The sequence below is a fragment of the Pogoniulus pusillus genome, chromosome 42, assembly GCF_015220805.1.
Source record: "Pogoniulus pusillus isolate bPogPus1 chromosome 42, bPogPus1.pri, whole genome shotgun sequence".
Lineage (NCBI taxonomy): Eukaryota > Metazoa > Chordata > Aves > Piciformes > Lybiidae > Pogoniulus > Pogoniulus pusillus.
In genome coordinates, this window is record NC_087305.1 from 4390220 (window position 1) to 4415086 (window position 24867).

The window sequence follows — 24867 nt, forward strand, 5'->3', positions numbered from 1 at the left end:
CCTGCTCTCAGCCACTCTGGCCCCAGCCTGCAGCTGCTTGGGGTTGTTGTGGCCAAAGTGCAGAACCTGCCCTTGGCCTTGTTCAGTCTCATCCCCTTGGCCTCTGCCCACCCATGCAGCCTGGCCAGGTCCCTCTGCAGGGCTCTGCTGCCCTCCAACAGCTCCACAGCTGCTCCTAGCTTGGTGCCATCTGCAAGCTGCCTGCTGCTGGACTCCATCCCCTGCTCCGGCTCATCAGTAAAGACACTGAACAGGATGGGGCACAGCCCAGCACAGCCATGGCATGCACAATCCACCCAGAGACCCCATGGCAACACCTGAACATGGGCACAGCACCTGGGCACCACACTTGGGCATGGACACTGCACCTAGGCTTGGGCACAGCATCCAAGCAGAGGCAGCAATGAGGCTGAGCCCATCCCGGGGGGGGGGGGGGGGGAGGTAATCAGTGCTGTGCTGTTTGCACTAGCACTAAGCCCTGCATTGGGGGTGGGGTGATCCATTCTGCTCCCCCTCCACAACCATCCCTAGGACCCCAAACCTCCCCCCCAAGCCATTTCCCATGCCCCCCCCCCCCTAAAAAATGCCCCCACAAAAGTCGAGTTCTCTGGAAAAAAAAAAAGTGTCCTTTATATCATTTAAATATCTCTAATCCAGGTATTGGGGGAGAGGATGGGGGAGGGGGAAGGGAAGGAGTTTGGGGGAGGGCGGAAAAAGATTGATCACAACAACAATATTATAGAAAAAAAAAAAATCAAAACCATTAATTTAAAGCACACAAAATAAATTAAAACATTAAATATTAAACTTTTCAGTGCAACATATACAGAAGACGACGACAGGAACCAGGAGTTTAAAACATCAAAACCATCAAGATGATTCCTCCCCCCCCACCCCCCAAAAAAAAAAGACAATTATCTGCCCCCCTCCCCCCAAAAAAAAAAGACAATTCCCCCCCCCCCCAAAAAAAAAAACCAAAACAACAAAAATCCCAAAATGATTTGGGTTATGAGGGGGAAAAAAAAGTACTAAGAGGAAGGTGCAAGGGGGGGGGGGTTTAAGCACCAACCTCAGGAGTTCATTTTCCTTTATTAATGAGTTTGGATTTGTGTTTTTATCTCCCCCCCCCAAAAAAAAAGGCATCCATAAGTGAGCCTGAGCTGTCTGGAGAGGAAAATAAAGCCCCAGGGGTGTGTATGGGGGGGGGTCTGGTGGTGTAAAACAAAAATAGGTGGGGGGGTGAAAAAAAGCTCCCCCCAAAAATAGCAGAAAAGGCAAAACCAAAGGAGGGCAAAACTCAGCCCCAAGCCCCCAGTTTGTATCAGCTGCCAGGGGTTGGCTCTGCAGGTGATGGTGCTGGAGGCTTGCTGCTGATTGGGGCTTTTGGGGGGGGTAAGAAGGTAGGAAAATAATGAAGCCAACCAAACAAAAAGCCAAGCCCCAGCCCCTCGTCAAAATAAACCCCCCCAGCCCCCTCAAAAACCAACCAAAAAACACAGAAAAAAACAAAGCACTGCAAAATTAAAAGGAATTAAAATAAAGAAGAGAAAATAAAGAAGAGAAAATAAAGAAGAGAAAATAAAGAAGAGAAAATAAAGAAGAGAAAATAAAGAAGAGAAAATAAAGAAGAGAAAATAAAGAAGAGAAAATAAAGAAGAGAAAATAAAGAAGAGAAAATAAAGAAGAGAAAATAAAGAAGAGAAAATAAAGAAGAGAAAATAAAGAAGAGAAAATAAAGAAGAGAAAATAAAGAAGAGAAAATAAAGAAGAGAAAATAAAGAAGAGAAAATAAAGAAGAGAAAATAAAGAAGAGAAAATAAAGAAGAGAAAATAAAGAAGAGAAAATAAAGAAGAGAAAATAAAGAAGAGAAAATAAAGAAGAGAAAATAAAGAAGAGAAAATAAAGAAGAGAATAAAAGAAATTGAAAAAAAGAAGAAACAAAATAAAAATAAAAAAAGATGATAAAAATTAAGAAAATTTAAAAATAATTTAAAAATAAAATTAAAGAAAATAAAAAATAGAAAAGAAAAAAAATTAAGAAAGAAAAAAAATAGAACAAAAAAAAGAAAAATAAAGAAAAATAATGAAAAAAAAATAAAATTAACGAAAATAAAAAAAAATTAAAAAATGAAAATAAAAGTTAAGAAAATAAAAATCAAAATAGAAAAGAAAATAAAAATAAAGAACATTTAAAAAAGAATAAAATTAAAAAATTAAAGAAAATTTTAAAAAGAACAAAATAAATAAAAAAAGAAAACATAAAACCAGAAATAAAATCAATAAAATTAAAATAAAAATTAAAAGAAAAGAAAATACAGAAAAGAAAAACAAATAAAAGAAAATGAAAAAAGAAACAAAAGTAAAAAAAAAGAAAACAAAAAAAGAAAAAAGAAAAAAATCAACAGAAAGAAAATTAAAGGAAACAATAAAATTAAAGGAAATTAAGGAAATAAAAAGAGGAAATGAAATTAAATGAAGAAAAAGACAAAGAAAGGAAAAAGACAAAGAAAGGAAAAAGACAAAGAAAGGAAAAAGACAAAGAAAGGAAAAAGACAAAGAAAGGAAAAAGACAAAGAAAGGAAAAAGACAAAGAAAGGAAAAAGACAAAGAAAGGAAAAAGACAAAGAAAGGAAAAAGACAAAGAAAGGAAAAAGACAAAGAAAAAATAAATTAAGAAAATAAAGAAAGGAAAAAATTAAAGAAAGGAAAAAAATAAGAAAAAATAAAGAAAAAAGTAAATTAAAAATTCAATAAAAAATTAAATTAGAAAATTAAATAAAATTAAAGAAACAAAAATTTAAAACCAAAACAACAACAAAAAAAAACGACAACAAAAAAGAAAAGAATAAAGAAAATCAAATTCATTGCAGTGGAAACCAAACCTCAGAGCCCAAAGACAACTCAAACCCCACCCGCAGTGTGCCCTGCTCTGTGGTGTGGGCAGCGCTTGCCAGGCTGCTCGCTGCCATCTCCCCTGGGTAGGGGGTGCAGGGAAGAAGAGGGGATAAAGACTCAACCCTAACCAACCTCCCTGCCCCCCACGACCCCCCCCCCAAAAAAAACAACACCCCAAAAAAAACCAAACTTCAAAGCAAAAGGGAAAAGGACCCAACCCAAACACAGCCCCCAGCTTGCTCCAGCTGCCAGCCTTTGGCTCTGTGGTGTGGGCACTGCCCAGCTCTGGGTGATTGCTGCCATCTCTCTTGGCAAGGTTTTGGGGGGAGGGGGGGAAATAAATGGGGGGAAGAGCAAAAAAATCCTCCCCCCAAAAAAAGACTAAAAAGCAGGAAAAAAACCAAACACAAAAGAACAACATAAAAAAAACAACCCCCCCAAACCACCCCCCCTGTGCCCCAGTTGCCAGCCTTTGGCTCTGTGGTGCGGGCGATGCCCAGCAATGCTTGCCAGGGTGCTCGCTGCCATCTTCCTTGGCAAGGTGTGTGTGGGGGGGTGGGAATAAGGGGGAATCCCACCCCCCCAAAATACCCCCTGGAAAACCAAATCCAAGCAAGAACCACCCCAAAGAGCACCCCCAGTTTGTCCCAGATGCCAGGGGTTGGCTCTGCCACGGGGGTGATGCCCGGCTCTGGGTGCTCGCTGCCATCTTCCTTGGCAAGATGTGTGTGTGGGGGGGGTGGGAATAAGGGGGAATCCCCCCCCCCAAAAAATACCCCCAGGAGAACCAAATCCAAGCAAGAACAACACAACCCCAAAGAGCACTCCCCAGTTTGTCCCAGTTTGCCCCAGATGCCAGGGGTTGGCTCTGCCGTGTGGGTGATGCCCAGCTCTGGGTGCTCGCTGCCATCTTCCTTGGCAAGGTGAGACTGAGGGGGGGGGCTGGGGGGGAGGAGGAAACCCAAAAAGGGGCAAAAAGGAAACCCAAAAAGGTGGAAGCCAAACCCAAGGGAAAGCCCCAAAGCGGAGGGGAAGATGCTGTGGTGGTCCTGGCGTGGGCATCCTGGGTTGGGGGGGCCGTGGTGGGTACCCCCCTGGCTCCGTCAGACCCCTGCGGGGAAGGGGACGAGGGGAGCATGGTTACACCCCGGGGGAGGCAGTGGTCAGTGTCCCACCGTGGTGCCCCCCAGGCCCCTTACCCGTCTCAGTGTGGCAGCAGGAGGTGCCACCTTTGAGGAGCCCACCTGGTTTCTCCTGGGCCCCCATGGGTGCCCTGCACCACTGGCACCGCTTCCGCAGCCGGCAGCAGCTGTAAGAGAGTTGGGGGGAGGATGACACACAGACAGTCAGGGGCTTGTGCCCCCTACCTCCCTGGGTGGCATCTAGCCCCAAACGAAGTCCTGGCACCACCTAGCCCCAAACCAAGCCTTGGCATCCCTCAGCCCCACACAGAGCCCTGGTATCCCCCACCTCCAAACTGAGCCTTGGCACCTCCAGCCCCAAATGGAGCCTCGGCACCCTCCTAGCCTCAAATGAAGCCTTGGCACCCTCCTGCCCCAGATGGAGCCCTGGCACCCTCCTGTCCCACATGGAGCCCTGGCACCCAGCCTAGCCCCAAACAGAGCCTTGGCACCCACCTGCCCCAAACTGAGCCTTGGCATCCCCCAGCTCCAAACTGAGCTCCAGCACTCCCCTGCCCCAAACTGAGTCTTGGCACCTTCAGGCCCAAATTGAGCTCTGGCACCCCCCAGCCCCAAATTAAGCCTTGGCACTCCCTAGCCCCAAATTAAACCCTGGCACCCCTCAGCCCCAAATTAAGCCCTGGCACCCCCCATCCCTTCTCCCCATACTCACTGTATGAGGACACAAACGCCGATGAGCAGCACCGAGGCCACCACTGACACCACCACCAGGGCAGTGATGGTTTGCTTCTTCTGGTTGGCAGCCACCACGGCCAGGAGGTCAGCGTGCTCACAGCGTGTGCCCACGTACCCTGAGTGGCATCTGCAGTGGGAGGGGACACGACAGAAATGACCATTGGCATCGCCCCCCAGGACTGGCAGTGGGGAAGAGCTCAGCGTGGTGGTGGAGGTGGAGGAATCCTCACCAGGGCGGGAGATGAGGACTCATTAACAGGTTGGCAGCTGCCCCGTCCCTGGCACCGTGCCAGGTCAGGTTGTCTGGGGCTCTGAGCGACCTGCTCTAGTTGGGGGTGTCCCTGTTGGCTGCACTGGGACACATCCAGTTGGACCAGAGCTGCTTAAAAAGGTCCCTGCCAACCCCAGACCATTCCGTGGCTTGGTGATTCTATGAGCATCAAGGACCAGGGGTGGGGAAGGGCATCAGTGTTACCCTGAGGACCAGGGACAGAGGAGAACATCAGTGTGGCACCATGGGACATGGGTAAGACATCAGCACCACCCAAGAACCAAGAGTGGAGAAGGGCATCAGCATCGTCCCACAGGGAAGGGGTGGGGAAGGGCATTGGCATCACCCCATGGGGAAGGGCATCAGCATCACCCCAGGGGGAAGGGCATCAGCACCACCCCAAGGAGCAAGGGGGAAGGGCATCAGTATTGCCCCACAGGGAAGGGCATCAGCACCACCCCAAGGAGCAAGGGGGAAGGGCATCAGCATCGCCCCACGGGGAAGGGCATCGGCATTGCCCCACAGGGAAGGGCATCGGCATTGCCCCACAGGGAAGGGCATCGGCATTGCCCCACAGGGAAGGGCATCAGCATCACCCCAGGGGGAAGGGCATCAGTATTGCCCCACAGGGAAGGGCATCAGCATCACCCCATGGGGAAGGGCATCAGCACCACCCCAAGGAGCAAGGGCATCGGCATTGCCCCACAGGGAAGGGCATCAGCACCACCCCACGGGGAAGGGGTGGGGATGGGCACCAGCATCACCCCACGGACCAAGGAGCCCACTCGGATGCCAGCAAGCCCAGGTCGAACTCCACTTGTGGGGGCTGCCCAGGGGCAGCTGTGGAGGCCCTGCCCGGGCTGGCACTGCCAGGGGCTCTGCCAGCACTCACACGCAGGCTGGCTTGTCCTCTTGCACCAGGAACCGGCAGGTGCCGTGGAAGCAGAACTGGCTGTGGGAGTCAGGACAGTCGTTGAAGTGGGACCTCACTGCTGCTGCCACGGGTGGGCCTGGAGCTGCTCAAAACAAGAGGAGGAGACAAAAAAAGAGATTTTGGGGGCAGCTCCCAGGCTGGCAGCTACCCAGGTGGCACCAGTGGGTGGGTTGGTAGTGCCAGTTAGGGGCTGTATTTTGGGGAGGTGTCCCCGCCCATGGCAGGGGGAGGGTTGGAACTGGATGATCTGTGAGGTCCTTTCCAACCTAAACCATTCCAAGGTTCTATGGCATCAGGAAGGGACATTAGGGAGAAGTTCTTCACTGGGGGGGTAGGGAGGCACTGGAACAGCTCCCACCAGGGAGGCTGTGGAGACTCCAAGCCTGGAAGTGCTCAAGGCCAGGCTAGAGGTGGCATTGGGCAACCTGGGCTGGTAGGAGATGTCCCTGCCTATGGCAGGGAGGTTGGCACTGGATGATCTTGAAGGTCCCTTCCAATCTAAACTATTCCATGATGCCACTGTCATTGTTAGAGACATTAGGGGGAAATTCTTCTCCCTGAGGGTGAGGAGACACCAGACCCAGGTGGCACCAAGCCTGGAAGTCTTCGACGCCAGGCTGGATGGCACCTGGGCTGGTGCAAGGTGTCCCTGCCCATGGCAGGGTGTTTGGCACTGGGTGATCTTCAAGGGGCTGGTGTGAGCTGTCCCTGCCCATGGCACAGGGTTTGGCACTGGGTGATCTTCAAGGGGCTGGTTTGAGCTGTCCCTGCCCATGGCACAGCGTTTGGCACTGGGTGATCTTCAAGGGGCTGGTGCAAGGTGTCCCTGCCCACATGGCACAGGGTTTGGCACTGGGTGATCTTCAAGGGACTGGTGCAAGGTGTCCCTGCCCATGGCACAGCGTTTGGCACTGGATGATCTTCAAGGGGCTGGTGCAAGGTGTCCCTGCCCATGGCAGGGGAGTTGGGAGGGGATGATCTTGAAGGTCCCTTCCAACCCAATCTAAAAGTAGGAGGGAGGAGGAGGAGGGAGTTAAGCGCTGGTGGGGCTGGTGGAGCCGTGCTGGGGAGCAGCGGCGGCAGGGAAGCTGCTTCCCATTATCCTGCCCTGGTTTGAATTATCCTCCGCAGCAGCGAGACGGGAAGCAAATATCCTGCCTGGGGCCGATCCCGGGCCCGAGGCACATCCGACGGCAGCCGTTTCAAAGCCACCTCAAGTTCCTGCTGCTGGGAATTTATGGCAGGCTCAGGGGGTAATTAAACCCACGGCTGCCAAACGCCTCCGGGTGTGCCAGAGCACAGCAGCCCTGGAACTGCCGGGCCCGAGAGCATCCAGCCCGAGCCACCCAGGCCACCAGAGCCCCGTCCGCAGCTGCCGCAGCCCGCGGGCTCCTCGGACACCGCCGGGCGTGGGCACTCCACCACCACCACCTGGCCGGGGCAGCCTGTGCCAGTCCCTGCCTGCTCCTGCGGGGAAGGAGGTGTTGCCCGTGGCCAGAATGGCTCACACGCACTCACACGCGTCCGCGGGCTCACTCGCACACGCACTCACGCAGGCTCACTCGCATGCACACACACGCACTCACGCAGGCTCACTCGCATGCACACACACGCACTCACGCAGGCTCACTCACAGGCTCACTCGCATGCACACACACACACTCAGGCAGGCTCACTCGCATGCACACACACACACTCAGGCAGGCTCACTCACAGGCTCACTCGCATGCACACACACACACTCATGCAGTCACACATGTGCAGTATGACTTGCATACATGCTTGCACACATGCAGTCACACATGTGCAGGATCACTCACACGTGCTTGCATGCTCCCACACACACAGTCACACATGTACAGTACAACTCACATGCACACTTGCTTACTCGCACACACATGCAGTCACACATGTGCAGTCTCTCTTGCATGCACACTTGCTCACTCACACACATGCAGTCACACATGTGCAGTCTCTTACATGCACACTTGCTCACTCACACACACGTGCAGTCACACACATGCAGTCTCTCTTGCATGCACAGTTCCTCACTTGCACACACATGCAGTCTCTCTTGCATGCACAGTTCCTCACTTGCACACACATGCAGTCTCTCTTGCATGCACAGTTCCTCACTTGCACACACATGCAGTCTCTCTTGCACGCACAATTCCTCACTTGCACACACATGCAGTCTCTCTTGCACGCACAATTCCTCACTTGCACACACATGCAGTCTCTCTTGCACGCACAATTCCTCACTTGCACACACATGCAGTCTCTCTTGCATGCACAGTTCCTCACTTGCACACACATGCAGTCTCTCTTGCATGCACAATTCCTCACTTGCACACACATGCAGTCTCTCTTGCATGCACAATTCCTCACTTGCACACACGTGCAGTCTCTCTTGCACGCACACTTCCTCACTTGCACACACATGCAGTCTCTCTTGCATGCACACTGCTCACTCACACACATACAGACACACAGTCACACACATGTCCATGCATGCACACGCTTGCTCACGCACTCCTGCATGCTCACACTCTCACGCTGTCACACACGTGCAGGCTCGCTTGCATGCATGCTTGCACACATGTGTACGCTTGCTCACGCACTCACACGCATGCACACACACTCTTGCACATGTGCAGTCTCGCTGACATGCACACTTGCTCGTGCAAACACCTGCACAATGACACACACAGGTGCTCTTGCTCACACATTCACATGTGCACTCTTGCACACACACACCCTTGCACACACTCACGTGCACACCCACAGGCAGTCACACTTGCACACACACTCATGCAGCCTCATTGGCACGCAGGCTTGCTCGCACACACATGCACACTCACACACGTGTGCACACTCACACACATGTGTGCACACACATAAGACCTCCAAAGCTCATGCAGCCCAGAGCAGGCTCACCCCAGAGCAGGTCACACAGGGACACAGCCAGGCAGGGGTTGAATATCCCCCGAGAGGGAGACTCCACAGCCCCCTGGGCAGCCTGTGCCAGGGCTCTGGCACCCTCACAGGGAACAAATTCCTCCTCACCTTTAAATGAAGCTTCCCATGGCTCAGCTTCTACTTCTGCCCCTTGGCCTGGCACTGGGCATCACCCAGCAGAGCCTGGCTCCAGCCTCCTGGCACTCACCCTGCATATATTTGTCCAACCTAACCCTCCCCCTGGTGCAACCTGAGGCCACTTCTTCTATCACCTGGTGCTAGGGAGAAGAGCCCAACCCCACCCCACTGCAGCCTCCCTTCGGGCAGCTGGCAAGAGGTGAGGCAAAGGAAGGTTGGAGGCAGTGGATCTGTGCCATGTGCCCAGCGCTGCCTGTGGCACGGTTGGAGGTGCTGCAGCTGCTGCCAACACCTTCATGAATCCAGGAGCTGGGGCTGGGCTGAGGAGAGCTGCTGCCAACATCCACCCCTCACTGCAGACCCTCACCAGGGAAATTCCTTCCCCAGGGATGGCTTTAACCCAGGAGAGCTCAAATTCCTGCCTCTGGCCTCAGTGTCCCTCCCCCGAGATCACCTTTTTTGGGGGGGTTAAATCCACGGAGCCAAACCCCAAACTTTGGCACTGGCCCTCACCAGCCTGGGCTCTGAGCTCCATCCCCAGGGTGGCAGCAGAGGGTTGCACATCCCTTTGGCCCCTACCAGCACCACATCCCAAGATCCAGTGCCACATCCAACATCATGTCCTCTGATCCAGCATCGTGTCCCTAATTCCAGCACCATGTCCTAGATCCAGCACCACACTCCTGGATCCCAGACCACATCCCAGGATCCAGCACCATGTCCCTGGAACCAGCATCACGTCCAACACTGTGTCCTGGGATCCAGCATCGTGTCCCTAATTCCAGCACCATGTCCTAGACCCAGTGCCACATCCCTGGATCCCAGACCACATCCCAGGATCCACTGCCACATCCAACATTGTGTCCTGGGATCCAGCATCGTGTTCCTAATTCCAGCACCATGTCCTAGACCCAGTGCCACATCCCTGGATCCCAGACCACATCCCAGGATCCAGTGCCACATCCAACATTATGTCCTGGGATCCAGCATCGTGTCCCTAATTCCAGCACCACGTCCTAGACCCAGTGCCACATTCCCTGGATCCCAGGCCACATCCAATGTTGTGTCCTGGGATCCAGCATCGTGTCCCTAATTCCAGCACCATGTCCTAGACCCAGTGCCACATCCCTGGATCCCAGACCACATCCAACACTGGATCCAGCATCGTGTCCCTAATTCCAGCACCATGTCCTAGACCCAGTGCCACATCCCTGGATCCCAGACCACATCCCAGGATCCAGTGCCACATCCAACATTATGTCCTGGGATCCAGCATTGTGTCCCTAAATCCAGCACCACATCCTTGACCCAGTGCCACATTCCCTGGATCCCAGACCACATCCAACACTGTGTCCTGGGATCCAGCATCGTGTCCCTAATTCCAGCACCATGTCCTAGACCCAGTGCCACATCCCTGGATCCCAGACCACATCCAACACTGGATCCAGCATCGTGTCCCTAATTCCAGCACCATGTCCTAGACCCAGTGCCACATCCCTGGATCCCAGACCACATCCCAGGATCCAGCACCACGTCCCTGGATCCAGCACCACCTCCCGGGGTGTCCTGGCTTGCATTAAGCCTCAGCACACTCCAGCTGCTGGCCACATTGTGCAGCTGCCCCATCTGCTGCTGCCACCCGCACACAGCCTGTCCCCACGTCCCCAGCTGGCACTGGCAGCAGCCCTTTTGCTCCAGCTGCCTTGTTTAGAGCATGAATCCATCGGGAAAAGGGCTGGCATCAGCCAGCTGGCACCGGTGCCCGCCTCAGTAGCGCCATTTCCTTTAACGCTTCCCAACTGCTGCCCCTGAGCTGCTTTTCCAGCCCCCATAAGAGGATTTTTCCAGCAGTTGGCACGTCCCCACCTTCAGTGCCATGCTGTGCTGTGCCAAGCTGTGCCATGCCAGCCAAAGGCTCTTGGCTGCCCTTTGTGCTGCTCCCATGAATGAGGGGATTGAGCCGCTCGGTGCCGCCGAGAGCTGGCGTCAGGCACCGGCAGCCTCCCCGTGGGGTCAGTCACAGAGCCAGAGTGCCCAGCATGCCCAGGGCACCAGTGCCACTTTAGTGTCGACCCCCTCCTGCCTTCAAGCCACCCTGTGATGGTACCAAACCAGGAGAGGTGGCTGTGCCCAGTCAGGCTGTGCTGCCATGCAGTGAGCCCTGGCCAGGCTGGAGAGCTGGGGGGCAGGAACCTCCTGGAGCTCAAGCAGGGCACAGGCAGGATCCTGCCCCTGGGCAGCAACAACCTCCTGCAGCAAGACAGCTGAGGAGGGACCTGCTGGGGAGCAGCTGCAAGAAGAAGGAGTTGGCAGACCTGGGGGCAGGAAGGTGCCCAGGAGCCAGCAATGTGCCCTGGTGGCCAAGAAGGCTCCAGTGGTGCCCTGGGGGGCATGGAGAAGAGTGTGGGCAGCAGGGCAAGGGAGGGTCTGGTGCCCTCTGCTCTGCCCAGAGCTGCAGTGCTGGGGCCAGGTCTGTGCTGCCCAGGGGCAGAGGGACAGGGAAGGGCTGCAGAGAGTCCAGGGCAGGCTGGGCAGATGCTGAGGGGCCTGGAGCAGCTCTGGCAGCAGCAAAGGCTGAGCCCTGGGGCTGAGAGCCTGCAGGAGAGCAGCCCCAGAGGGCATCTGAGCAGTGCTGAGCAAGAGCTGAAGGAGCTGTGAGGGGCAAGAGGCTGGGGCCAGGCTCTGCTGAGTGGTGCCCAGTGCCAGGCCAAGGGGCAGAGGGCACAGAGTGGAGCCCAGGAGGTTGGATGTGAAGAGGAGGAGGAAGTTGTTTGTTGTGAGGGTGCTGAGGCCTGGAGCAGGCTGCCCAGAGAGGTTGTGGAGTCTCCTTGTGTGCAGAGCTGCCAACCCCCCCTGGGCACTGTGCTGCTGGGCAAGCTGCTGGGGGTGCCCTGCTGGGGCAGGGGGGGCTCTGCCTGGCTGCTCTCCAGAGCTCCCTTCCCACCCCTGCCATGTTGGGTCTCTCTAAAACCAAGGGGCACAGGCTCCATTTCCCAGTTTTCCCTCAGGGATAAGCAGCTGTGGGGGCAGGATTGGGCACCCCTGGGCAGGAGGACAGGACATGCCAACATCCCTCCAGCTGATCCAGCACACGCTTGGTGTGAGGATGGTTGATCCATGCCCAAACTTTACTCCTGGTTCCAGGGCAGGTTGGCAGAGTGGCCACCCCACGACCCCTCCCGGGATGGTGCTGGCACTGCCCAGTTGGCAACTCACCGCTCCGGGGGGCTGTGGAGTTCTCCAGTGCCTGGCACGCAGCGAGCAGCACACCTGGGGAGAGGCAGAGAGGAGAGGGGGGGTTAGGCCACATCTCAGAGTGCCATGGTGTTTGACAGGGCATCTTGAACAGATGCCAGCCTCCTTTCCCTATTTCCTTCACACTGGCAGCGATGCCAGCCCCTTCCCACCATTGCCACCACACCAGCAGCAATGCCAGCCCCTTCCCACCATTGCCACCACACCAGCAGCGATGCCAGCCCCTTCCCACCATTGTCACCACACCAGCAGCGATGCCAGCCCCTTCCCACCATTGCCACCACACCAGCAGTGATGCCAGCCCCTTCCCACCATTGCCACCACACCAGCAGCAATGCCAGCCCCTTCCCACCATTGTCACCACACCAGCAGTGATGCCAGCCCCTTCCCACCATTGCCACCACACCAGCAGCAATGCCAGCCCCTTCCCACCATTGCCACCACACCAGCAGCAATGCCAGCCCCTTCCCACCACACCCACACTGATGCCAGCCCCTTCCCACCATTGCCACCACACCAGCAGTGATGCCAGCCCCTTCCCACCATTGCCACCACACCAGCAGCAATGCCAGCCCCTTCCCACCCCACCAACCCAGCCATTTCCATGCTCTCCAAGAAGCACTGGGCACAAAGATCAGTTTTCCAAAGGGCTAAGAAAGACTCGAGGTTGGCACAACCTGGCCAGATCCTGCCCATTTCCACAGAGCCACAAAGCTCAGGCATGGCACAGCTCCACCAGCCGCATGCCCTGCCAGCGGTGCCCGACCGTGCCCTCTGGGCACCCTGGCAGCTGGGTGTATGCAGAGACACTCAGTGCAAGCCCAGGCATGGGGGTCTGCAGGTGCAGGCAGGCTCCTGAATCCACCCCCCAAATGAAGAAGAGCCCTTCCAAGCCATCCCCTCTGTGACCCAGTGCCCCCCCCAGGCTGAGAGGCTTTGCTGGGCAGCTCAGTCGCAGGGTGTGGAGGCAGCTGAGGGCAGCAGCCTTTGGCTGGCATTGACCCAGCAGCCCTTGGCTGGCTCTGACCCAGTTTCTTCCATGGCTTTAACCAACTCATGCAGAAGGAGCCCAAGCAGCCCTTGGGCTCTGCAGCCAGCAAAGCCCCAGCACCAGCTGGTGGCTCTGGTGATGCCAGCAGGGTCCCTCCACTTGGCTGCTCCCTGTTGATCCTCACCACAGCATTCTCCACCCTGCCATAGACCCCCGAGGGTTGTCCTCCCATGGGAATGGCACCAGAGGTTTGTAGAATAGAACCAGGCAGGTTGGCAGAGAGCTCCAAGCTCAGCCAGCCCAGCCTAGCCCCCAGCCCTGCCCAACCAACCAGCCCATGGCACTCAGTGCCCCAGCCAGGCTTGGCTGCAACACCTCCAGCCATGGGCACTCCACCACCTCCCTGGGCAGCCCATTCCAGTGCCAATCACTCTCTCTGCCAGGAGCTTCCTCCTCACAGACAGCCTCAACCTGCCCTGACACAGCTTCAGCCTCTGGCCCCTTCTGCTGGCCCTGCCTGCCTGGCAGCAGAGCCCAACCCCACCTGGCTACAGCCTCCCTGCCAGCCCCTTCCCACCATTGCCACCACACCAGCAGCGATGCCAGCTCTGCCCTGAGCCTCCTCTGCTGCAGGCTGCACCCCCCCAGCTCCCTCAGCCTCTCCTCACAGGGCTGTGCTCCAGGCCCCTCCCCAGCCTTGCTGCCCTGCTCTGGGCACCTTCCAGCACCTCAACATCTCTCTGCAATGGAGGAGCCCAGAACTGGACACAGCACTGCAGGGGTGGCCTGAGCAGTGCTGAGCACAGGGGCAGAAGCAGCTCCCTTGTCCTGCTGCCCACACTGCTCCTGAGCCAGCCCAGGATGCCATTGGCTCTGCTGCCCACCTGGGCACTGCTGCCTCCTCTGCAGCTCCTCTCTGCCAGCACCCCCAGGGCCCTCTCTGCCTGCCTGCTCTCAGCCACTCTGGCCCCAGCCTGGAGCTGCTTGGGGTTGCTGTGGTCAAGTGCAGAACCTGCCCTTGGCCTTGTTCAGTCTCATCCCCTTGGCCTCTGCCCACCCATCTCGGGGTTCTTCTTCCCACCAGTGGCTCACTGCTGGAAGATGCTTCCTTCTCTGGCCCTGCTCCTGCTGGTGCCCACACTGCCACCTCCACATGCCAGGCGCTGGGTGGGCTGTGGCTCGTCCCTGCCTCAGGGGGTGGCTGTGTCATCTCCTCCAGCTTGGCCACCCTCCACCAGGACCTTGCTCAGCTCTGGGGGGGCCTCTTCCCCACGTCTCTCCACCAGCAGGTACAGTGTTGGCTGAGATCTGGCTGTGCCCATGCCAGGGGTGGCTGTAACATCTCCTCTGCCATTCCAGCTCCTCCACGCTCCTGCCAGGACCCTGCTCAGCTCTTCCTCCCTTCACTCACCTCGAAGCTATTTTGTTCAGAGCCCAGCTTGGCCCCTGCCATCTCCTCATCCCTGCCTCACCTCCCACTCCCCCCTCAGGCAGCGGTTTTACATCTCCAACACCAGCGGAGGGCTCTGGTGACCTCCCTAAGAGCCAGCGTGGGGACCATCAGGCACCTTAGGGACACAGAGCAGCCACATCCTCGGTTTGAGCAGCCAGACCAGGACCTCTCCAGCCCTCAGCAGCTGAGTTTTGGCCTTCCCAGCCCAGCCCCGTTCTCAGATTTCTATCTCCCCAACCCAGAAAGATCAAACTTGGAGCCACTGCTCAGCCATGCTGCCACCTCCCAACCTCATCCATCCATACCCTGCCCCCACCCCCCACCGCCTGTGATGGTCTTCTTGCCACCACCCCCAGCCAGAAAAGTCCCTCCTGAACTCACCTTCCCACCTAGGAGACCCTCAGCTTCCTCATGGACATCCCCACACACAGACCAAGCCCTGCCGACGGACCAACGCCCACCTGATGACATCCTTAGTGTCCCCAACCCAGCGTTAGTCACAGCTCCTCCTCTGCCACCAGCGAGGGGCTCAGCTGCTCCCCACCCCCCCGGTGCTATTCCTCAGGAGCTCCTGGGTTATCCCTGGGTTTATTCCCTGCCCCAGGTCCTCTCCCTAATCTGCTCAGCTCAGATTTCCCCCTTGGATTCATAGAGCAGCCCCTGGCAGCCAACAGGTCCAAGTGCCTCGGGCAGGAGGAGGTTTCCCTTGCCCCTGGGATGTTGGTTGGAAGCTCCAACTTGATGGGGTTCACTGAGGGTTGTTCTGACCCCCCCACACCCCACCAGCAGCACCTGGCACACCAGGGAGCTGGCACCTACCGGGGCTGGAGGCCAGCAGCACCCACCCATCACGCCTGGATGGGGGCTTGGGAGAGGACACCTGCAGCTTGACCCCCTGGAATGGGTGAGCAGCAGGACCAGAGGGGTCCAAAGCTGCCAGAGCAGGGAGCAGAGGGGACCTGAGTGCCCCCAGCCAGGGAGGAGCTGAGCCGCGGCGGCTGCCCGCCCAGCCAGGGCACGCTTGGCGGCGGAGGTGAAGGAGGAGGCACTTCAGAGCGGTCATGCCAGAGCCCAGAGGGCTGGAGAGGAGCCAAACGCAGCTGGCCAAGGCTTCCCCGACCCCGGGCACCGCGCAGAGCTTCTCGCCCACCTCCGTGGCCCTGCCAAGCGCGGCTCAGCCTCGGCTCCCCTCCGTGGGACCCTCCCGGCCAGAGCAGAGCTCTCTTCCCAGCACCAAAGCACCACTCTGGGGGTGCCAGCGAGGAGCACCCCCATGCCAGCTCTCCCAGCTCCACAGCCACCCAGTCTCCAGGCTGGGAAGAGTGCTGGGATCTTCCCCAGCCCTGCACTGCCCAGCTCCAGCCTCGCCCGGTCCCCTCTGCTCTGTGCTGCTGAGGTCTCGTCTTTTTAATTAGCCTCTCGCTAATTAATCCCAGAAGGAAGCTGGAAGGCTCATTCCCTACATCCAAGGAGCCCTTGGGCTGCCTTTCCTCTCCCTTCCTTCCTCACCAGCATTCCCACAGGCGCGGAGGGGAAAAACTTGGGCCACGGAACGGAGCCAAAATCATTTGGGAGGATTTATGGGGCAAGAAGGGATCAATTCTCGACCTCCCCCTCCCCACCTCCACCTCCTTTCCAACCTCCACCCCAGCCCAGGACGTACCAGCACAACCCCCTCCCGCCCCCTACCACCCCCCCCCCCCCCCAAAATTCCAGCCTCTTCAGGGATGCTGGGGCTGGCTGGGGGAGTGGAGATCCTGTTTCCACCCACCCCCTCCCCAGCTTCTTCCCGAGCCCCCTCCTCGGGTGGGGAACGTGGCAGGACCCCAGAGCTGCTCGGGGTGCTGAGCACCAGAGGTCAGGGTGCCAGGGTAGTGGAGCGTGGCGTACTGGGCACCGGGGTGCTAGAGCTTGGAGTGCTGGGCACCGAGGCACCGGAGCCTGGGGCACCGGGGCACTGGAGCAGCGGGCACTGGAGCAGCGGGCACCGGAACTCGGAGCGCTGGCATAGTTGGTGCCAGGACAGCAGAGCTCGGGGTAGCGAGGTGCCAAGACAGCAGGTACCGGGGTCATGGAGCTCAGAGTCCCGGGACGCTGGATCCCGGAGCTCGGGGGAGTGGCTACCGAAGCTGGGGGTACCGGGAGCGTGGGTACCGGACGCCCAGGGGTACCGAGGGGCTAGAGCTCAGGACAGCGGGTGCCGGAGCTCCGTGGGCACGGAGGTAGCGGATACCGAGCAACCGGAGCTCGGGGTACCGAGAGAGTGGGTACGGGGCGCGTAGGTACCGACGTAGCAGAGCTCGGGGGGCAGGGGCACGGGGGTAGGCGGTACCGGAGCTCGGAGTACCGGCAGCGGTGAGTACCGCGGCACCGGAGCTGGGGGGGGGTGTCGGAGTAGTTGGTCCCGGGACACCGGAGCTGGAAGTAGGGGGGCAGCGGCTGCTGGAGGGTCCCGTCCCGTCCCCCCGCTCCCCAGCACCTACCGATGGCCAGCACGGCCGCCGCCTCTCCCGGCATGCTGGCGGAGGGTCCGGGGGGCCGCGGAGGGGCCGGCGGTGGGTGGCGGAGCCGCTGGCGGGGCGCGGAGCAGCGCGGCGGAGCGAGGGGCGGCTCCGCGCCGGCGGAAATGGGCGAGGACTCGCCGCCAGCCACTGCGGCCCCGGGGCGGAGCCAGCGCGGACCTGCCGCCGCCCCCCCCCGCCGGGGGCCCCTGAACCCCTCCGTGCCCGACCCGGGCCAGCGCGGATCCTGCGGGCCGTGCCCGAGCGCCTCCTTGGCACCCGCCCCAGGCATCCCCCGTGTCCCGTCAGACCCCCCCGCGCCCCGGACCCTCCACGGATCCCCCCCGGACCCTCCGTGGCTGTTCCTCCCCCGAGGGATGGGCACAGACCCCTCCCCACGCTGCTGACCCGAGTGGGCAACCAGCCCAGGGTGTCTCAGGGTCTCTTCTTGGACCCTCTCCCGAGGACCTCCGGGCATCCCCTGGACCCCCTGAGACCTCCTCTTCCTCCTCCCCCCCCACCCCCGCGGCTGTGCAACTTCCAGAGCCCCCTGGGGTGGGGGGAATCAGCTCGGAGGGGCTCTCAAGCTCTCACCTCGGACACCCCCCAGGAGCTCGCCGGGACCTGCGGGCATCCAGCAAAGCCCCTCCCCGCTAGGGCTGCTGGCCCTGGCCCGTGGCCCTTCCTCACCCCTTATTCCTCGTCCGTTCCTCACCCTTTACTCCTTCCTCACCTTTCTTCCTTCCCTCTTCCTCATCTCTTCCATACCCTGTCCTTGCCCCCCTCCTCACCCTTTACTTCGTCCTCAGTCTTTCCTCCTTCCTCCCTCCTTTTTTCTGGCCCATTCCTCACCCCTTCCTCCTTCACCGCCCCTTCCTCTGCCCTTCCTCCTCCATCGCCCCTAACTCACCCCTTTCTCCTTCCTCACCCCTTCCTCGCCCCTTCCTCACCCTCTCCTCGCCCCAGCGCAGCCCACTCCTACCTCACTGAGCCCAGCCTCTCTCATCCCCAAATCCACGGGGGCTGAGCCCAGGTTCCTTTTGGGGGGGGAGTGAGTGGCACACAGCGCTGGGGAGCAGCGGGGGGGGCTGGGGGCTGGCACATGCCCACCGAGCCACGGGCACCAGAGACCAGCACGATGCCAGCACGGCTCCAGCAGCCCTTGGAGGTTTCCTCCCGGGACAGCCTTAGAAGCCTCCTGAGATGGGATTTGGCCTCTGAAACGAGGTGCATGGGAGGGGGCAGCGCCGTGGGGGTGCAGGTGGACGACTCCATCCCCTCCCCAGTGCTGGTAGCCCCCCCCCCGCCCCTCACCCTGCCGGTGCTCCGCCGGCGTCCCCGCGGGAGCTGCTCCCAGCCCTGCGGTCGGAGCCTTCGCGGCGTTCCCAGCTGATAGCATCTCCCCTTAGCACTTGAAAGCAGCTCTTTGAAGGGGCCGGCAGGAGGATGGCTGCTCCCCAAATCCCAGCGCCTGCTCTGGCCCAGCGGTGCCAGCACAGCAGCCAGCCCCGGATCCCACCGGAGCCCCAGCGGCAGCGAGAGTTGGCTCCGGAGCCTGCTCAACCTCGGTCCTCCATCTCTTGGAGCATCCCAACCTAACCCTGCTGGCTTGTCCCCGGGACCCCAACCCAGCCCTTCACACAGGATCGCTGAGGTTGGGAAAGACCTTCAGGATCAAACCCAACCACTGCTTGGGCGCCATGAGATGAACACAACCCTTGGGAAAGACCTTCAGGATCAAACCCAACCACTGCTTGGGCACCATGAGGTGGACACAACCCTTGGGAAAGACCTTCAAGATCAAGTCCAACCACTGCTTGGGCACCATGAGGTAGACACCACACGAGGAGAGCACAACCCTTGGAGAAGACCTTCATGATCAAACCCAACCACTGCTTGGGCACCATGAGGTGGACACAACCCTTGGGAAAGACCTTCAAGATCAAACCCAACCACTGCTTGGGCACTGTGAGATGAACATAACTCTTGGAAAAGACCTTCAAGGCCAGATCCAGCCACTGCTTGTGCACTGTGAGGTGGACATAACCCTTGGGAAAGACCTTCAAGGCCAGATCCAGCCACTGCTTGTCCACTATGAGGTGGACATAACCCTTGGGAAAGACCTTCAAGGCCAGATCCAGCCACTGCTTGTCCACTGTGAGGTGGACACAACACAGGGAGGGCACAACCCTTGTAAAAGACCTTCAAAATCAAACCCAACTACTGCTTCTGCACCTCGAGGAGGACCCAACCCTTGGGAAAGACCAGACCCAACCACTGCTTGTGCACCACGAGAAAGATCTTTAGAAGCAAGTCAGGCTCCAGCAGCTGCTGCAGTGCAGGATGTCAGTGCCCATGAGCAGGGAGGGCTTCCTGCTGTCCCCACAAAGGGTCCCCAAACCCTCTGGTGAGTCACTTTCCAGCTAAGTGAAGGAAGGCGACCCCAGTGAGGGCAAGGCTGTGCTGCTCCCTCTGTTCTTGGCTTCCAGCTCCCTTTCCTGGGATGGCAACCAGGATATTTAGTTGTCAAGAGAAGCTTCCTGCAGTGCAATCCTCCTCCCACCCCTGCAGTGATTCACTGGGGGAAGCTGCCACCAGAACTGGAATGGTGGTGGGGCCGGTGGAGCTGGCAGGGAGGAACAGGAGCAGTAAGGCCAAAGGAATTTGGGAATGATCCCAAGTCCCTCGAAAGCCAACCAGGAAGTCACAGGCAAGCTCTTCCCTCCCAGTATGAAGATGCAGTGTGCTGGTGTAATGGGGGCAGAACCCACTGGATTTAGGCTTGTGTGACACTAGGAGGTGACTGGGAGAAGCTCTTCTGACCTTGGAGTGGCCTTACAGGATCTGAAGTGGGCTGCAGGAGGGCTGGAGAGGGACTATTGAGAAGGGCTTGGAATGGCAGGAGGAGGAGGAGGAGGAGGAGGAATGGGTTTGAAGTGGCAGAGGGGAGACTGAAACTGGATGTGAGGAAGAAGTTCTTTGCAGTGAGGGTGGTGAGACCTTGGCACAGGTTGCCCAGGGAGGTTGTGTAGCACAGAGAGTGAGGAGACATTGGCACAGGTTACTCAGGAGAGCAGCACGGAACGGGTTGGGTTGGTTTGAGTTGAGTTGGTTTGGATTGGGATGGGTTGAGTTGAGTTGAATTGGATTGGGCTGAGTTGGGTTGGATTGGGCTGAGTTGGGTTGAGACTGTTTGGATTGGGGTGGGTTGAGTTGGTTTGGGCTGAGTTGAGTTGGGTTGAGTTGGTTTGGGTTGAGTTGAGTTGGGCTGAGTTAGTTTGGGTTGAGTTGGGTTGAGTTGAGTTGGATTGCTTTGGGTTGTTTTGGTTCATGTTGAGTTAGTTTGGGTTGAGTTGAGTTAGTTTGGATTGTGTTGAGTTGAGTTAGTTTGGGTTGGGCTGGGTTGAGTTGGGTTAGAAAGGATCATTGGGGAAGGTCTGGTCCAATAGGTTGTGTCTGACCAATGAAAATCCAGTCAGAGATCTGGTTGAGGTCTCCCACAAGCCTCCCTCACTCTCTGCCAACAGGCCTTGGGTCAGCTGTGTGTGGGCATTCCCAGTACCCACCAGCATCCCTGGCACCCATTGACATCCCCTTCACCCACTGACAGCCACAGCACCAACCAGTATCCTTGGCAGCCACTTGCATCCCCAGCACCCACCAACAGCCCCAGCATTCACCATCACCCCCAGCACCCACTGGGTGCCCCTGGCCAGCTGGGCTCTGCTGTGGGAGCACTGGGCAGGGGCCCAGCTATGCCCAGCCCCAGCTCCAAGGTCTCTTTTCCCAACCCTACAGATCTGTGTCCCAAGATCCTTTTAACAATGAAATGTTCTGATGTGGCAGTGAGGAAAAAAAAAGGAGGAAAAGAAAAGAAGGGAAAAAAACCAGAAAAAAGAGAAAGGAAAAAGAAAAAAAGGAAAAAAGAAAAAAGGGAAAAATGAGGATAAAATGGGGGGGGGGGAATAAGGGAAGAGGAAGGATTAAAAAAGAGAAAAAAGTACAGAAGAAAAGAGAAAGAAGGAGAAAAAATAAAGGGAAAAAAGGGAAATAAAAGAAAACATGGAAAAGGGAAAAAACCTGGAAGAGTAAGAAAGAGAAAAAGAAGAAAGAGGGAAAAAGGGGAAAAAAGAAAAGGTAAAATGAGAAAGAGAAGAAAAAGAGGGAAAGGGAAAAAAGAAGAGAAGGAAAAAGGGTAAAAAGAAGGAAAAAAGGGATAAAGGAAAAAATGGAGAAAAAGAAGAAAAGGGGAAAAAGGAATAAAAGGGGAAAAGGATAAAGGGGGGGGGAAGGAAAAAAGAAGAAAAGGAAAATGGAAAAAGGGAAGAAAAAAAGAAAAAGAAAAAAGGAAAAAATAAGAAGGGGAAAAGGGGAAAAAAGAAGAAAGGGGAAAAAAGAAGAAAGGGAAAAAAAGGAAAAAAGAAAAGGGGAAAAGTGGGAAAGGGAAATAAAGAAGAAAAGGGAAAAAAGGAAAATGAAAAAAAAAAGAAGAAAAGGAAAAAAAGAGAAAAAGATAAAAAGGGGGAAAAGGGAAAAAAGAAGAAAAGGAAAAGGAAAAAAAGGGGAAGAAAAGAAGAAAAGGAAAAAGGGGAAAAAGAAGAAGGGAAAAAGGAGGGGAAAAGAATAAGGGAAAAAGGGAAAAGAGAGAAAAAGATAAGAAGGGGGAAAGGGAAAAAGGAAGAAAAGAAAAAGGGAAGAAAATGGGAGAAGAGAGAAAAAAAAGGGGAAAAGGGGGGAAAAGGAGGCAAAAAGAAGAAAAGGGAAAAGGGGAAAAAGAGAAGAAAAGGGGGAAAAGAGAAGAAAAGGGGAAAAAGAGAAGAAAAGGGGGAAAAAGAGAAGAAAAGGGGAAAAGCAAAAAAGATGAAGAGGGAAAAAGGATAAACAAGAAGAAAATGAAGGAAAAATAAAGACGAACAGAGAGGGGGAAAAAAAAAAGGGGGGGGGGGAAACAAGATGGGAAAAAGGGGAAAAAAAGGAAATAAAGTGAATAAAACAGAAAAAAAGGAAAGACAGAAACAAGAATCCCTCCCCCCCCCCCCTGCCCTCCCCCTCCCCCCGCCCGGTTCCGTGCCCCGCAGCCGCTGTCTAACAAGGGGGCTGTGTGCCTGTGCCCGCCGGGCAGCCTCTGCCTGCTGTTTGCTTTGGATTGGCCCCGTGAAAAGCTAGGAAAAGGGAAAACATCTCTTTCCAACCCCCCCTCGTCGTCCCCCCACCCTTCCCCTGCACTCCTTAATCCCCCCCCCGGGACCCCTCCCTGCTCTGCTCCGAAGTTCTCCCCCCCCCAAAAAACCCAAACTGTCGTCACCGGGCTGGGGTTTTGCGCTGGTTCGCTGCTGTTGAGAGCAGAAATCAATCAGCCCTGCGCAGGGGGGGGGTGGGAGTAGGGGGTCGGGAGGGGATCGGGGGGGAGGGGGGGGGGGTCATTTCCCTCCCTCCACCCTCACCCCCTCCCCGTTTATTTCCTTTATGGTCTGAGGATTGATTAAATCTCCTACCCGAGGTCCCCATTCTGCTGGATGGGTCCCGACCCTAGGATGCTCAAATCACTGCACCCTAAATTAATGGGGGGGGGGAAGGAGTCGAAGGAGTCGCTCCCCTGCTCCCCCCACCCCCACAATTGATGTCTTTGGGTTGAGGATTCATCAAATCTACCCAAAGTCCTCATTCTGCCCTGTGCTGGATGGGTCCCAACGCCAGGATGCTCAAATCGCTGCACCCTAAATTATTTCGGGGGGGGGGGGGGGGGGGGGGGAGAGGAGCCAGGGGAGTTCCCCACCCCCCCCCCCCCCCCCCGCTCCTCCTCCCTCATTTGATGTCTTAGGTAGATTTGATGAATCCTCAACCCAAAGGTCCTCATTCTGCCCTGGGCTGGATGGGTCCCAACGGCAGGATGCTTAAATCACTGCACCCTAAATTATTTCGGGGGGGGGGGGTTGATGGGATGGTTTCAGAGCTTGGGGGGGGGATCATTCCAACCTCCCCCCCCCCCCCCCCCCCCCTTTATTTTATCTTTGGGTTGAGGATTCACCAAACCTAATCCAAAGTCTGCCCTGGGCTGGCTGTGACCCAAGCCCAAGGATGCTCAAATCCCTGCACTGTAAATGTTTCCGGGGGGGGCGCTCAAACCTTCCCCCCCCTCTTTAAACTGAGGCCTTACAGGAGATTTTTTCCCTTGGCTTTATCTCTGGAGTTGTTTTTTTTTTGCCGCCAGCTCCCTAAAAAAAGGCTCTTTCATTAGCTGGGATTTTGGGATTCCCTTCCCCCCCCCCCCCCCCCTCCCCCCCCCCCTTCAGCCTCGCCAATGTCGGTTTTAATTTCCAGGCGCTTTAGAGCGGTTTTTGTTGTTTTCTTTCTCTTTTTCTCCTAAATAAACGCTTTTTTCGGGGGGGTTTCTTCTTTTCCCAGGTGTTTGTCTTTAACTCTTCAATATCAAAGCTTTTCCTTGCGGCCCCCCCCAAAAAAAAACCTCCACAAATAAAAGATTTGAGAGCTAAAGGTTAAAACTTGGGCACTTAAAGCAGGGAGTGGCTGCGAGCTGCTGGTTGCAGGTTGGGGAGGGAGTTGAAGGTAAATCCGTTGAGGTACTTAATTAATGAGTCATTAATTAGCCCAATTAGGGATAAATTTCATTGTTTGCTGATTTTTCTTTCGTGGTTTTTTTTTGGGGGAGGGGGGAGAGGGGGGAGCAGGTTGGAATTGATGCTCAGCAGTTGATTGATTACTTTCGTTAGCATCGAATTTGAGCATTAATTAATTGATTAATGACTTCCAACTTCATTTATTTGTTTGTTTATTTCTTTTCCTCCTTTCCTTTCCCCTCCCCCACCCCCCCCTTGAGCTGAATTTGAGCCTCTCTGGGGCATATCTGGGGCTCGTTTGATGCGTTGTGGCGAATCGATGCTTTTAAAAGGGGGTTTGGGTTTGCTGTTCAAGTTGATTAATCAATTGGTTATTAGGTATTAATGAAGTTATTTATTGAGGATGCGTCGTTTGCTGTTCATTATTTATCAATTACTTCGTCTCCATTTATTATTCATTGTTTATCAATTACTTATTATATATTATTCGAATTATTTATTAGCATTTGCGAGTTATTAATGATTTATTATTTATCGATTAACAAGGATATATTATTTTAACCATTATTGTTTGTTCTGTATTTATTATTGAGCATTTATCAATTATTAATTATATCTTATTTAAATGATCAATTTGCTAATGATTATTTCTTATTTCTTATTTACTTATTATTTATTATTGGGCATTTATCCATTATTAATTATAGCTTATTTAAATTATCAAATTGCTAATGATTATTTATTTATTTATTTATTATTGGACATTTGCCCATTATTAATTATATCTTATTTAAATTATCAAATTGCTATTGATTATTTATTATTGATTATTTATTTGTTATTGGACATTTATCCATTATTAATTATAACGTATTAAAATGATCAATTTGCTAATGATTATTTCTTATTTACTTATTATTTATTATTGGGCATTTATCCATTATTAATTATAGCTTATTAAAACGATCAATTTGCTATTTATTGTCTATTGATTATTTATTGGTTAGCTATTATA

The 24867-nt window shown here is 55.2% G+C and overlaps 2 protein-coding genes across 4 annotated transcripts in view; both read right to left on the bottom strand.

The window, feature by feature from the left end:
* Positions 1-24867, bottom strand: part of SNRPG (small nuclear ribonucleoprotein polypeptide G) — a 322953-nt gene that overhangs the window by 7780 nt on the left and 290306 nt on the right. The gene's annotated exons all lie outside the window — the stretch shown is intronic.
* TGFA (transforming growth factor alpha) lies at positions 981-17355 on the bottom strand. Of its 3 annotated transcripts, none has more exons than XM_064175684.1 (6): positions 17257-17355; positions 12291-12344; positions 5937-6060; positions 4751-4900; positions 4096-4205; positions 981-1513 (listed from the first exon to the last, which is right to left on the bottom strand). In XM_064175684.1, the coding sequence occupies exons 1-6, from the start codon at positions 17288-17290 to the stop codon at positions 1476-1478; spliced, it is 510 nt and encodes a 169-aa protein (XP_064031754.1). In that variant the 5' UTR covers positions 17291-17355; the 3' UTR covers positions 981-1475. The 3 variants fall into 3 exon arrangements, with proteins under 3 accessions (XP_064031754.1, XP_064031756.1, XP_064031755.1); XM_064175686.1 differs by lacking the exon at positions 981-1513 and adding an exon at positions 3326-4007 and having other exon boundaries at positions 4141-4205; XM_064175685.1 differs by lacking the exon at positions 981-1513 and adding an exon at positions 3328-4007.

Coding starts and splice junctions, on each gene's coding strand:
- TGFA (XM_064175684.1), bottom strand. CDS start 17,290: ATGCCGGGAGAGGCGGCGGCCGTGCTGGCCATCG. Junction 4,901..5,936: donor GAGGACAAGCCAGCCTGCGT/GTGAGTGCTGGC, acceptor CTCCCACTGCAG/ATGCCACTCAGGGTACGTGG. Junction 4,206..4,750: donor GGCGTTTGTGTCCTCATACA/GTGAGTATGGGG, acceptor ACTCTCTTACAG/CTGCTGCCGGCTGCGGAAGC.